The sequence below is a fragment of the Giraffa tippelskirchi genome, chromosome 12 (genome assembly GCF_054371585.1).
Source record: "Giraffa tippelskirchi isolate mGirTip1 chromosome 12, T2T-mGirTip1v1.2.pri, whole genome shotgun sequence".
NCBI classification, from domain to species: domain Eukaryota; kingdom Metazoa; phylum Chordata; class Mammalia; order Artiodactyla; family Giraffidae; genus Giraffa; species Giraffa tippelskirchi.
Window position 1 is genome coordinate 147,081,652 of NC_137286.1, and position 15,344 is coordinate 147,096,995.

A 15,344-nucleotide genomic window follows, 5' to 3' on the forward strand; every position below is an offset into this window, starting at 1 on the left:
GTTTGTTAGTCAGGTGAAATCTTCTAAGAAGAGAGCTGACAGGACAGCAGTAAGATTTGGGAAGGTTGATCTGATGGAGGACTCGCGTGTACTCAGGCTCTTCAGTCCAGAGGGACGGCTCCTTGGCATGCTCGCCCTGGTGGGATTCAAAGACTCGCCTTTGGCAGTCTCTTTGCCGACAAAGGTCCTTATAGTCAAAGCTATGGTTTTTACAGTGGTCATGTATGGATGTGAGAGTTGGACCATAAGGAAGGCTGAACACCGAAGAATTGATGCTTTTGAACTGTGGTGTTGGAGAAGACTCTTGAGAGTCCCTTGGACTGCAAGGAGATCCAACCAGTCCATCCTAAAGGAAATCAACCTTGAACATTCTTTGGAAGGACTGATGTTGAAGCTGAAGCTCCAATAGTTTGGCCACTTGATGCAAAGAGCTGACTCATTGGAGAAGATCCTGATGCTGGGAAAGACTGAAGGCAGGAGGAGAAGGGGACGACAGAGGATGAGATGGTTGGATGGCATCACCGATTCAATGGACATGGGTTTGAGCAAACCGTGGGAGATGGTGAAGGACAGGGAAGCCTGGCATGCTGCAGTCTGTGGGGTCGCAAAGAGTTGGACATGACTTAGTGACTAAACCGCACCAACCAGCAGCGTGGAGCTGTCACACAAGTAACCTTGCTCAAACACCGGTGCAAGTCCACGGGCTGGTCCCAGGAGAACTGGAAAGCTGCATCAGCAGTGACTGTCCCTACACGGTCATGAGCGGGAGCGTCACCTTCTGGAACACTTACAGATGACAGGCATTTCCATGCAGGTGTCAGCCTCAGTCAGTATTTCAAACCCCGGGTTAGGTCTGAGTTATCCTTCACCACAGTATTGTGGCTGTGACCCTACCAAAGCTTTTTGGTGAGAATTCCCCCGAGGAGGACTTTTGCACCTGCTCAGCCTGGACCGAGCCAGATGAATACAGACGTACCTGCTGGCCCTCCCCACGTGCAGAACGCGAGCTGGTCTGCTGTGACCTGGACTTGGGGGGAAGTATGGAACCCCCTACTCCCCCTGGCAGGCGCACCCCCCAGGCCTTGGCAAGTTAAACAGGTTCATAAAGGCCAGTCCCTGACACCGGCTCTGAGCGAAAACTCCTCTTTGTTCCCATTTCACTGATGCATCTATGCAATCACTGCTGGTCCTCTATGGTTCTGCGAGGAGGAAAGGATGCCCCTTCCGCTGGCAGGAAGGAGTCCCCTCTGGACACAGGGCTGGGGACAGAGTACAGCCTGGGATTCGACCCCCAGGTCCGTGCCGTCGACCCTTTGTGCTGGAGGCAGCTTCTCTGGTCTTGCGTCTCCACCTCCGTGTTCAATAACTAAGCGACTTAATCAGACACACCAACCCTACCCACCCCCCCAGCCCACCCCCTGCCGCCGTTGGAAAGATGGTGAGAGTTTAGAGTTTGTCCCACCAGATGTTTTGCAGAAATATTCTGGCTGATTAGAAAAATATGGACAAACTATTCTGGGAATGTCACAAGACCCGAAGTCATTCTGAATGCGTAATTTATTAAACGGATTCTGTTCTTCTCCTAGGACCATGAGCAGGGTTTCCTCTCTCCAAACAAAACAGTTTGCAGCTGATATATTAACATTTTCATTGGGGGAGATTTATGGATCTGAACCTGCGGTTAATAAAAAAAAAAATGTTATTCATATTCCATGGAGGGGGGATTTAAAATTGGTTAATACTTTCCAGATAGTTTTAAAACAGTAAAGAAAAGAATTTCGTTTGAGGAGCAGGGTGGGGGTGGGTGAGCAGGAAGGAGCCAGTTACCATCTTCCTCTGTCAACTGGTAAACAGGGCTGTCTTTGTTGATGCCAACTGTCTGGTTTTTGCCTTATCTGGTTTCTGTTTACATATTAAACTTCCCCAAGTAGAAGGCAGCTTTGCCCACGGTCAGAAGACATTGTTCTTCTGTTGTTTATGCAGCAGATCAAACACCAGCAAACAATCGTGTCTGTGGTCTGTGAGCCCAGGCCTGGTGAAGGGGCCAGGCATGTGGTTTGAAGCCGGGACGCCCGTTACTGCATTTCCACTGGCGGCTGCTCTCCCCCTGTGTGCTGGGCACTCGTGCAGGAACAGAAGAGCCATTCCCTGTCTGCTGAACCAACAGGCCTGATGAGCATGGCCAGGGTGGCTGTTTTTGTTTGTTCTTGTATTTTTAAATCAGTCACTTAAAAATTGAGATGTAATTGACATATAGCATTGTGTGGTGAGCTTGGGCTTCCCTGGTGGCTCAGGCGGTAAAGAATCTGCCTGCCATGCAGGAGACCCGGGTTCGATCCCTGGGTTGGGAAGATCCCCTGGAGTAGGAAATGGCAACCCACTCCAGTATTCTTGCCTGGAGAATCCCATGGACAGAGGAGCCTGGCGGGCTACAGTCCATGGGGCTGCAAAGATCCAGACATGACTGAGAGACTAACACCATTGTGTAGGTTAAAGGTGTACAATGTGTTGGTTTGATACATTTATACATTGAAATATGATGTGGCTCTAGTGCTATTTAACACCTCTGTCACCTCCCATAATCATCATTTCTTATTTTGTGGGGATAACTATTAGGGTTTAGCATCTTAGAACTTTGACGCGTTTAGTACGCCTTAGTTGACTGATTCACAGTGCTGTACCTCACATCTCCAGGACTTATTCATCCACCAGTTGCAAGTTTACAGTTTTACTGTGTCTGGCTGGGCTCTGAGAAAAGAGGTACAGGTGCCCCAAGGGGTACCACACCCTTGAAATTCTGCTTCTTTTGCAAAAGGTCATTGTTTGATATTCAGATCAAATCACTGCCACCTTGAATTCCGTTCCCCTTGTCTCAGTGGTGCCTTATGCTGGGGGATTAGCGATTTTAATATTTGCCCCTCTACCCATAGGAAATTTATTCCAGAATCTGTGTTCCTTTATGGCAAAGCATAAATTATCAATACACACACACACTCCTTCACTCACACACTCACAGGCATATATACACCACAGACCCAAACGTGGTTTTTGACCCACCTTAGAAGATGTGTTCTTGGAATACTATTTGTTGTTGCGACAATCAGCAGATTGGAACAGTGGAATCTGTTGATTAGAAATAGCAAAAGTCAACATTTCTTGTTACTGGCTTATCTTAAATTTAACTTGTAATGAAAACCTTCAAGAAAAAGTTTTCAAAACCGAGTGGAATTTTGTACCTTTCAGTTGTAACACACATTCGCCTGGTTTGCTATTATTTTTAATGTGAGTGAAAACAAAGTCATTTGTTTCTTTGGTACAGATGGGCTTTTCTCATCCTGACCTTTAAAAATGAGATTTTTAAACTTAGTTGTTCAGAATAAATCACCATCATGTTTTATATAAAAAGCAAAAAAGGGAGAGGGGAGATACCCAAGGAAGCTACACCAAACAAACAAAACTCTTTTCTGGAACTAATAAATGAGTTCATCCAGTCACAGGAGTGTGACTGAAACAGCCATTGCTATATTCCATTAGTGTCCAGGCAGCTAAAGCTCACTAGATCCAAATTCCCCAGTGACTTCCAGGGAACGGCTTCTGGAGACTGAGTGAGCTAGAGGGCTGCAGGGTATGTGATCAGCTCACAGACAGTCTTCTGATTGGTTGGTGGTCAGGCAATCAGGAGTCAACGTCGTCAACCTTCTGGTTCCAACCCATCTGGGGTCTATCTATAGAACAGAATATAGTTGTTGAGGGCAGAATATAGTTAACTTGTCCCAACTGGTAGGGGTTTCAGGGTCTGCAAAACAGCTCAAGGACATTGGTAAGAATAGTGTCTATAGCTCTTGAGGAGGAACTAAATGTCCTTGACTTTGTTTAATCATTAATTATTGTTTAATGATTATTGTGTTCAGTTGCTAAGTCATGGCGAACTCTTCTCAACCCCATGGACTGCAGCACGCCAGACTTCCTCATCCTTCACTGTCTCCGGGAGCTTGCTCAAACTCATGTCCATTGAGTTGGTGATGCCATCTAGCCATCTCATCCTCTGTCACCCCCTTCTCCTCCTGCCCTCAATCTTTCCTAGCGTCAGGGTCTTTTCCAGTGAGTCAGCTCTTCACATCAGGTGACCAAAATACTGGAGCTTCAGCTCTAGCATCAGTCATCCCAATAATTATTCGGGGTTGATTTCCTTTAAGATTGACTGGTTTGATCTTTGCTGTCCAAGGGATTCTCGAGAGTCTTCTCCAGCACCACAGTTCGAAGGTATCCGTTCTTTGGCACTCTTTGCATAACGATCAAGCTATTATAATTTTGTCTTACTTGACTGTTTCCCTCTGTTTCTGCATTTTCTCATTTCTCTGATTAAGTTTATTCTTTGGAACTTGGGGAAGACCTAGGAAGCTAAACTTTCCCACAAATGAGAGGCAGGTGGAGGACACGGTGGGGTTGAGGGGAGTCTGTCCCTGGACGGTCCCATGGGGTCCTGCTCAGTTGCCAGCTACTGCATTTTGTGCCTGTAATACACACATAGAGTTGAGACAGAATAAAATAGTCATAAACTCTCCTGTGGAATCTTAAAACCTCATGAGACTTTGCATTCTGTTTAAAACACATCCATGTGTGATAGTAATCGCACGTCTCCTTTTCCTTCCCCCACATTTTTAAGCCAAACTGTAACTTGGGGAAGGTGCCCTGTGGTGCTGTGCTCTCCTCTCCTCCCAGCCCCTTGCAGGAGAGTTGCGAGGCACAGAGGGGTCGGCTCCGAGGGTACTGTCCGTCGGCCAGGTGCTGGCTTGGAAATCTTAAACGCGCTTGAGGTCCCCTGTGTCACAAATGGGCACAGCGATAGCTCTGCTTTTCAGGATCAAAATGAAGATGAATGGAAGTGCTTCCGGAACCTCCAGTGAAGTGTTTGACACGCGTTTTCAGTTCTCACCGCCTTTCCTTTTGAGTCCAATTAATCAAACAGTGTTAACCCACCTATTGTTTTTAACATGGTCCAGCCTCCACGTTACCGTCTTCCGCTCTGTGGCGGAACAAAACCCAGAGCATCCCCTCGATCTGTCGACCTTTTGAAAACAAAACAGCCATGATCCCTGGCTCCACAAATGACACGTCGCTGATGTTTCTGTCTCTGGCCACACATCTCCGTGTTGCCAAGTGTTACCATTCCCAGTTCTGTATGTACATGGTTTTCAAGACATAAAAGGTGCCATGAAAGACACTGAATGTTGATATTCTAAGATCTGAATACCGGGAATTGTGTGTCGACTAAAAACGATGCACAGCATGAGACCTGTGAGTTACTATTTGGTGCAAAATGAGGACCGCAGCCTGGGAGACAGCGCCACAGCTGGCTCTGAGAGGCTGCTGCAGAGAGACACTGGGGAAGGCCCATATATAAGATTTTGGTGACGGGGGAGCTCGAGGCAATCAAGCGCCTACTTTACAAAAACGTTTCTGCTAGTTACGAGGAGCTGATGTCACCACAAAGGGATTCAGTGCTCTTCAGCATGTGAGGAGATGCGAGGATTGGGATCACGAAATCAGTTCCTGAAAACATCTACCCATCTGAAGTCGTGTTCCGCCAGTTTCCCTGGAGCACAGAGTGCCTCACTGTCCACCCTGAATTCCCCGCGGTGGGTGTTGAAGGTCCGCAGCAGCAGCAGCACAGGGTCTGGTCTCCGCAGAGGCAGACGGCAGAGGCCCTTGTGGCTGTCACTGTTCAGTTGCTGACAAACGCTCTTGGCACGTGCCAACCCATAGTGGACATGTGGGACCGTCAATGAACAGGTGACAGTCCGAAGCTGTCAGATGAAACACTTGAACAGATGCGTCCGGGTGGGTCTCAACCACGGTGTTGAGATTAGGGGGAGAACATCAATGGAGCATGGCTAGTCTACAGGGCCGTCAGTAAACCGCGGCCCATGGTCATTCTGACCTCTTTTCAAGTGTTAAAACCACATGGAAACACACATGTGATTGTTAACCTTCAAGTGATTCACACTGGGGAAAAAAACGATCAGGAAGTGAAAATTTTCTATCTATCGGAGAACAGACATGTATATTTTACAGTTTAAAATATTCTACATGGTTAATAGCATGTGTTGTAATTTCTCAAAATATTCCTTATCGTTTGACTTAGTTATATATCCGATTGAAGAGATTCATTAATGGCCGAGCGCAATGAGTAAAGCTCTCCACATACGCAAGATGTATTTTTTCCAGAAAATACTCCTATTCTCTGTGTACACTGCAATCTGAGTTTAGAAAGCATATCACACGTAGTGTCTTATTTAATTAACATAAAGTCATCATGAAGGAGAAATGAAGAATTTTTTTATTTCACATTTAACCTACTTTTATCCCATTTTATAGATAATAAAAGTTTAAAATGTCATCAGAAAGGGTCAGATAGAGCTCTACTGTGTTCTTGGTTGTAGTGGTTACCAGGCATGTGTTTCTAGGATTTTTCTGTCCCACGTGACATTGTTGTTGTTCACTTGCTCAGTCTTGCCGACTCTTTTGCAACCCCATGGGTGCAGCACACCAGGCTTCCCTGTCCTTCACCATCTCCTGGAGCTTCCTGAAACTCCTGCCCTGTGTGTGGTTTCATTATTAAACGATTTCAAAGGGAAAAAAAGTACTTTTAATGTCTAAAAAGTAGACTTTTAATTTTTTTTTCCTGATACTAACCTTCCCATTTTAAGATAGAGTTTGGTTGTTAAGTAAAGACCTATATTTCTAGTGAAATCAACCTTGGCCTTACTGAAAAGTAGGAGGATTGTAAAGTTTGTATAGAAGACATTGAGATCCAGGTTTTTTTTTGCATCGTCCTCATACCAACAAGTTTTCTGACTATTGAGGAAAATGCAAACAGTCTTCAAGCGTCATTCCTGCCATCAGGTCAACTGCCCTGGAAAACCCCCAGTTTTGATTGGGTTTCTCATGAGCCATTACAGACTTAATAGCCCTGTCTAAATTACCCAGATTAACTCCAATGGTTCCTTCTTCCCAGAATTTAACTGCTTCGTGGAGTAGGTCAGAGCTGGCGTAAATTCCCACCATAAAGACACACAAAGTGGGAGATGCTGAGGTTTAAAGAAATATTTGAATTCTCCATAGGTGGAGTTTATTAACTGATTAACTTGCAAGAATGTGGACAGGAACCATGGTGTTTTGCATATTTGACTCTGTAATGTTAATGAGAGCTAACTGTTCTTTACAAGATGTCAAGTAACCACTCTGAATGGAATTCTATCCTATGTTACAAAGCAGAAAAGAAAAGATGACCCCAGCAAAGATGGATGGAAAACTTCTGTAAGAACAGGAAGAATTAAGACTGGTTACAGCTTCTTATCATTAAGACCTTTTAGTCACTAGAATTTTGTGAATTTTAAGCCAGATGGCTCTGACCATCCTAACCCAACCCCTTGCTAACACGGTTGCCTGTGACCTTTTCCTTTTGTTCCAAAGCCCCAACCCCCAGTTCGCCTATCCTCCGAGAAGGAGAGAGCCCGCTGGAGCTGGCCGGCAGCTCCTCGTGGTCCCCAGCTGCATCAGCTAAACCTCCCGTGTCCCTGCTTGACTCCGTGAGTGCTGTCACTTCAGTCATGTCTGACTCTGTGCGGCCGTATGGACCATAGCCCACTAGGCTCCTCTGTCCGTGGGATTCTCCAGGCAAGAATACTGGAGTAGGTTGCCATTTCCTCCTCCAGGGGATCTTCCTGACCCAGGGATCGAACCCGCATCTCCTGTGTCTCCTTCATTGGCAGGTGGGTTCTTTACCACTAGCACTACCTGGGAAGCCCTCTGCTTGACCACAATGTCCCTTGTCCACAGCCAGTGGCCTAGATTCTCAATTAATTCCTCAGGTCCACCTTGCCTCGTCATCGAAACCTCAACTACGTTCCCCACTAGAGAAACTGAGGCCATGAGCAGTGGTCCCTCTACTCCCTGAGTCGTCTGGCCACCGGACCGTATCCATCACCCGACCCAAACACGGGGAAGGCAGCATCCTTCCACTGTGCTGAGAGACCCCAAGTCCAGAGCCTCTCCTTCCTCATCTACCTCCTTCTCCCTGTCTTGTCGTCTTCTGGTCTTTATGTGCTTCTGCCTCACCGTATAAGCCTCCTGAGGTCTCCCCACCCCATCCAGTGGGCTATTTCACTTTGACCCCCCATCCCAGCCAAGGTCAAGGACAAAGAAGGCCTTTCAGACCCCTCGTCCACCCGACAGAGTCTGCACCTGCCTGCTATCACCCCCACCCCTTGCCCCTACGGTCTCTTCTCCGTCAGCTCTGTCTTCATCCGTAAAATGTGGGCGCATTCTTTCCAGGGCGCTCGTCCACTGCCATGATTTTTAGTCATCTGCGTGTTGATGACTTCCAGGCCTTGTTTTCTGCACTTTTCTGAATTTCAGATCCTTACAGCCGATTATTTCTTGGAACACCACATGAACTTTTAGCAAGTAGTTCAAAGGGAATAGACACAACTATGAAAAAATATGTCTTTCTCTCTCAAGAACACACTCCTCCTCTTGAGAAGCCCCCCTGATTGAATGAGGCCACCGTCCACCCGGTTTCCGGAGACGGAAACTTACAAAGCGTTGTTGACGCATCTCTTGTTTCCCCCATGAACAGCCAGCCCTCCTCTCACCCGCCTGCTTCTCCATCTCCTCCGCTTCTCTTCACTGCTGGTCTCTCCCTAGACCTGCTGGCTCATTTTGTTGCCTCGTCTCTTCCCAGGCCTCCCTCGTAGCTCAGTTGGTAAAGAATCTGCCTGCAATGCAGGAGACCCGGGTTGGGAAGATCCCCTGGAGAAGGAAATGGCAACCCACTCCAGGATTCTTGCCTGGAGTGAATCCCTTGGACAGAGGAGCCTGGCAGGCTACGGTCCACGGGGTCGCAAAGAGTCAGACACGACTGAGCGACTAACACTTTCAACTTCTTTTTTCCTTTTTGTGCTTTTTGAACGAAAGGAATAAATCAATGAATTAATCATCCACCTCGTAATTAAAAGATATTGACAAGAAGAAATCATAGATTGCTCTCAATTTAAAATCTTGACTACAAATATGAATTACAAAGCAGGTGATAGAATCTGCTAGATTTGTGTATGAAATACATAAAGCACTCATGAGTTTCTCTAAGGAGGGGAGCAACTCAAGTGAGAACCGAGGAAAACAGTGTAAACACGTTCTGGTACAACAAGAACCTTTCTTTCTTCCTTCCGGAAACACCATGTGCTCTTATGGACCAAAGCCTTATAAATAACACAGGGACACAATGTCCAGGTGATTTCCATTATTCTGGAGACCAAACATGGCAGAAGTGATTTTTAACCACTGGGGTTTGTTGACGAGCCAAGCCATAAAACTGTGTGTTTTTCCTCCTCACAGGTATTTGCACCAGACCCTTAGAGAAGATATATCAACAGCAGAGCATACTCTGAACAGGGAGAAATTTGCTGTTTTGAAACAAGCCCTGAATGTAATTGGCTTCAGTAACTTGGTGAGTCATGCGGTTAAATATTCCACTGAGGAAATCAACCCTCTGCTAGTTTGTAAAAGTTATTCATTCAAAAACATTCCTCTGCCTCGTGGAGCTTGCATGCTAGAGGGAGAGAGCCGCGAGCAAACATTATGCCCAGGGCCACAGGGTCCCGTGAAGACCGGCTGCCGTCCTCAAGATGGCGGCCGGGACCTTTTCCCTCCGGGGCCACGTGAGCAAAACACATCCAAGAACTTCGCCCCGGCTGACTGGAGAGAAAAATGGCCGACTGGAGGAACTGTCTGCTGCCAAGTACCACTGGGGAAAGGAATCTAATCACTTGATTAAACTATCTGCTTGAACGCTATGCTTTTTTTAATTTTAATTCTTAAAGAATTATCGAATACCTGCAAAGCCGAAACGTACCATTTCAAGTGCTTAAACCCGCTGCGACGCAATGGAAATTTCCATGATCCCAGAAATGTTCGAGCAGTCACTGGCCACTTGGGGTTGCCGGACGTGGGAGAGGAGGCTAGTGAGACTGAGGACGTGGATTTTTAACTTTTTTTTTAAACTTTGAAAACAAATTCTGATCAATTTAAACTGAAATTGTCTTGGCGTGGTTAGTGTTTACTGAATTGAATAACACTGGCCTAGAGAACAAGAGAGGTGAAGTGTGCTCAGCCATCTCAGTCGTGTCCGACTCTTTGCGACCCCATGGACTGTAGCCCGCCAGGCTCCCTTGTCCATGGGATTCTCCAGGCAAGAATACTGGAGTGGGTTGCCATTTCCTCCTCCAGGGGATCTTCCTGACCCAGAGATCGAACCTGCGTCTCCTGCATTGGCAGGCAGATTCTTTACCACTGAGCCACCAAGACCTTGGAAATTCCCACAAATCTCCTTTTCTTATGCATCATCTCTGTGTCCCCGACATTCAGTGTGGGGTCACCTTAAATGACAGCCAGCTCCTCATTAACAATCAACATAAGATCGCATGGGTAACTGGTGTGCCTGAAGTTCATGAGCCAAGATTCAGTGACAGATTTGATTTTTTTTTTCTGAAACCCAATATACGTGGATCGATTTGGGTCCCTGTCTTTCCCCTTGGCTCGTGGGGCAGCAAGGGGTGGAAGGGGTTGAGGGTGACAGAAAGGGAGGAAATAGGAGGTGGGGGCTTCCCCTCAGTGAATGGCTCTGGGCACTTGGCTCCACTCCAGCCTCACCCCATTCAGCGACTGGAATGCTAGGAACGTGCAATCATGTGGCATTTTGTTCTTGGTTGCTCTGCTGGTCCAGTCTCTGTGTTTCTCTCTTTCCCTAACTCCTACCACTTGTATTCTTCAGTCTTTGCATTTGCTACTGTTGTTGTTTGCTGTTGTTATTCCTTTTCCCTTCCTCCATTTATGTCTGCAATCTCTACTCACTTATAGAAAACAGGGATAGAGAGGTGGGTGAGGAATCATTCCACCAAATATCAGCTCCTTGGATATGGGGCTGTAGAAACCCATGACTGATCCTCAGAGGCAGGGCACACGGGCTATGTCTTCCACATAAGGGGCCAAGTAGGGCATTTAACAAGCTTTTTGTTAAAGAAATACATGCGATTTAAACCAAGACCGAAAGGTGATCGATCATCTTGATCCTCGGGTGTGACTGAGATGGTGACAGTTTTAGTCCACCAGCAGGAAAACATCAAGTCCCCATAGACTGGGAGGAAGGTACTTCTGGGCTGGCAAGACCCTTGAGTCAGAGCTCGTGAGTGTGGTTCCAGGAGACCGGACCGTGAAGGTGATTCCACGCCCCCCCAGCCCTCCAACACCAGCAAGACCACAGGGGGCTTGCTCACCTCAGGTGGACACAGAAGAGCAGCCGCTGCCCCCTGCTCACAGGGCAGCTTGTTAGTATCACCACACTGTCACTTACCTTAGTGCTGCTTTTCACCGTTCTGTCTCCATCATGGTACCGAGCTGTGAGAACCTTGATGATGGAACAAAGTCTTCCATGTCTGTGTCCAGGAACGTCTCTCTCTCAGGGCACTGGGAAATTTAATGAGGAGTTACTGGATTTAGTTAAAAATGGGAGAGGGAGCTGTCGTACTGGATTTCTTTAAAAATGGAAGAGGGAGCTGTCGGGCAGCTTAAGGAGCTTGGAAAATGTTATTCAGACAGGCACAGATCAATAAAATCTGAGGCCCTAATTTGTGATTTGGAGGCTACCAAAAACATGTCTAAGTAATGCTGCAGTCATAGAGGATTATACCTGAAAATTACAGGTTATCCTTTTCAATGCTCTCATTTTAAAGCTATTAATAATAAAACTGTACCTTGTCATGAAAACTGGAAGTTCAGGAGGAAATTTATGGATGGCCCAGGGATCACACTGTGTCAAGTCTATGCCTATAAAGCAAATGAGAATTGTTCTTAGGAAAAACTTCCTTCGGCAGGAGCTTTTCCTCCCCAAAGTACCAATCAGGAAATGGGGAATTTATTGGGAATTTTTAAAGTTAATGTTGCTTGCTCTAAATGGGGCGTATCAATTTTTACCATTAATCGGCGGTTCCCTTGTGGGACATTCTGAGTCTGAAAAAAATCACAGCTGCGCATCACTTTTTTTTAACCTACTTGGAGGTTTTCCAAAGGATCGGTCTCTGCATCTTTTTTTCCTAAGCAACACCGTTTATCTTCTCTGTTGGTCACCCGCGTAGGAGGTGGAGAACCTGTGCGTGATTCTAGCAGCCGTGTTGCACCTTGGCGACATTGGCTTCACTGCCCTCTCCGAGGCCGACTCAGCGCTGGTGTCTGACCTCCAGCTCCTGGAACAAGGTCAGTGGAACTCATGGACCAGCGATGCCTTGACATGCAGTTCTCCAGGCTGGCCAGTAGATGGAGACACAGTACAGAAAAGTCGGGGGAATCACCCCACTTTCTGCTGGAGTGGGATTCAGTGGGGGCGGTGGAGAAAACAAACCAAGATCGGCTTTCTTCTTTTGTCTTTCTGGTCATGTGAATTAATAAGATGCACGTTTATGTCTCCACGCTGCCCGCCTCAGTAGCAGTGTTGATGCTCTGACACTTAATTGGGCTTATTTATATCGTTGAGTATTCTCCACCCCACCCCTCTACCCTGTATATTTGGAGGGCATATTATTAATTAAACATTTAAACAGAACATAATTACTTCTCTTTAAAGATCTTGCCAAAAACCTCTCTCCTTTGAAGTGGCCTTGTTAGTCACTCCCAGCTTTTTATTCAAAATAACCTTAAAACCAGATAATGATGGTGGTGGTGACCACTGTTATCTTCACCCCATATCAAAGTGATTTAGCCACGAATTGGGGAAAAAAGCATCCTGGGCCGTTAGTAAGGGCGAGGAGGGGACAAATCCTACAGCAGCTTAATGCCAGAGCCCCAAGAACTCTTCATCGTTTTAATCAAGTTGTTTCTCTAGTTGAATTTGCCGATTACAGTGGTAGTTCAGTTTCTTTAATACATTCTAATGGGTCTGTACACACTTCTCAACTATAAAATGCCATGTTCTCACTGTCAACATGTATGTGACTTGATGCTTTCATTACCGCTTTAATTTCAGTGGCTGGAATGCTGCAGGTATCTTCGGATGAGCTGGCGTCTGCTTTAACCACTGACATCCAGTATTTTAAGGGTAAGTTTTTCTGTACTTTGCCTTCCACCTTTGTGAACATCTGTGTGCTATTGAGAGATCATTCTGATGAGCTACCTTTTTATAGGTAATGAGTCATTTTAAACATAAAGTCATCGGTCCAAGAAGATTTGTTCAGTTAAAACATCGGCTGTGTCTGTGTGTGTAGTAGCAGGCGTCCCTCTGCCTTGGCGAGCACCGTTTTCCCTCCACTTCATCAGACAGACCAAGACCTGCTGCCTCCTGGGCACTTGTGAGCTGAAGGGAACTGAGGCAGGTGCAATGAGCACCGGATTTTTTAGTTGACACACATTGCTAAGGCTTGGATTTAACTCTTTCCATTTTCAGTTCAGTCGCTCAGTCATGTCCAACTCTTTGTGACTCCATGGACTGCAGCACACCAGGCCTCCCTGTCCATCACCAACTCTAGGAGCTTGCTCAAACCCATGTCCATCCAGTTGGTGATGCCATCCAACCATCCCCTCCTCTTTCCACTGAGGAAACTAAGATTCAAAAAGGCTAGATAAAACTTGAGCATCAAAACACTAGTAAATGGCATGCTTGGAATTAGACTCTGATGCCATCCAACTCATGGGCTTCCCAAGTGGCTCAGTGGTAAAGAACCTGCCTGCCCATGTGGGAGACACAAGAGATGCAGATTCAATCCCTGCGTTGGGGAGATCCCCTGGAGAAGGAAATGGCAACCCACTCCAGTATCCTTGCCTGGGAAATCCCGTGGATGGAGGAGCCTGGCGGGCTGCAGTCCGTGGGGTCGCAGAGAGCCAGACGTGACTTGACGAGTGGACACGCTGCGCACACACCATCCGGCTCCCGGGACGGCCTCTGTGGTGCAGGTCTGCACTCAGGGTGCAGAGAGGGACTTCCCCGACGTTCTTCTCTCATTCACTGGACCTCATGCCTCACCAGCCTGCCTTTGGACTGTGGTTTGAGGACTCATCCTCCGTTGAATGTTTTTTTTTTCCTCAAAATCACCGCCATGTGTTTTGTAGTAACTGGCGGAGGCTGCATTTGTCAGGGTCACAGTATGTTGGCAACATCTTCTGATGTGTGTGGATGTGGAAGGGTAAACAGCCCAGCTCTGTTGGCTTCTGAACAAAGGACAGCCTTGTGCTCACTTATTCCCCCCCTCGCTCTCCCAGGAGAGGTGATTACACGGCGGCACACCGTAGCCATGGCTGAATTTTACCGGGATCTCCTGGCCAAGTCCCTGTACAGCCGTCTGTTCAGCTTTTTGGTGGATGCGGTGAATGGTTGCCTCCACGGTGACGAGGAGCCCGGCAGGTAAGTGTCATGCACATCTGGTCACGCGTCCTTCCCGCCAGGGCGACTCGACCAGGCGCGCTCTTAAAGATGCTTCCTACTCCAGTGTCACTAAAACCTTTCATTTTAGTGAGGCGATTCTACTTCCAGGATTTGTGAGACTATTTGTAAGGGATTTGAGCCCCCTCCCGCCAACACCCACCCCCCGGGTGAATTAATCAATCGTGTATTGTGCATAGAGACGCCCAGACGCAATCTCCGGGCTGAAGGCATGTATGGCCTTTTGAGCACCCAGAAGGATGGAAAGATGTGCACATCTGCGAAGAAGTTCAAGCATATCTGAAGCCCTGTGGTTTGTTGAGACGCCCATGTCTCTCTAGACCTGATTGGATGCTGTGTTTCAGCTCCATCATCCCTCCTGTCTCCCTCCTTGTTTTGGGGATAATTTGATGAAGCATCTCTATGGTAACTGTTGTGACTCCTGGCCTCAGTCATCTTTAAGCAGTAGCTTTTCGGGGCTGTTTGATCATCTAAAAATGATAGACCCCCTTGGCACCTTGTCAATGGAAAGCTTTGTTAGTATTCTCGTCACTAATAATGACCTTGGGTAGCGCAGGCCACTGGAAGCGAAATTGCATCCAGGAGTCTTTACACGTCTGCTGGTCTTTGAATGTGGCTTCCTGAGGGTTTCTTTCTTGTCCATACAGACTTTACCAAACTCCTGAGAGCTGCCCCTTTTAGAGGGTACCCGGAAAACTTTAGCTTGGCTGTGCATTAATGGGACAGTTCTTAAACACATGCAGACATCTCAGAAGATTCCAAGGACAAAGGCATACTAAAATTCTCACTAAAATATACACGTTAAAAAAAAAACCCAGAGCACTGATCAGCATGTTCCGTGTATGGTCTGTGACTT

General features: G+C 46.9%; 1 protein-coding gene across 1 annotated transcript in view; it reads left to right on the top strand.

Annotated features, from left to right (window-relative positions):
* The window catches only part of MYO16 (myosin XVI), a 467,123-nt gene that overhangs the window by 251,203 nt on the left and 200,576 nt on the right, over positions 1-15,344 (top strand). The window contains exons 17-20 of the mRNA XM_081547232.1: positions 9,400-9,511; positions 12,195-12,312; positions 13,079-13,150; positions 14,308-14,449. Coding sequence (XP_081403358.1) covers positions 9,400-9,511; positions 12,195-12,312; positions 13,079-13,150; positions 14,308-14,449 — 444 coding nt within the window. The remainder of the gene's footprint in view (positions 1-9,399; positions 9,512-12,194; positions 12,313-13,078; positions 13,151-14,307; positions 14,450-15,344) is intronic.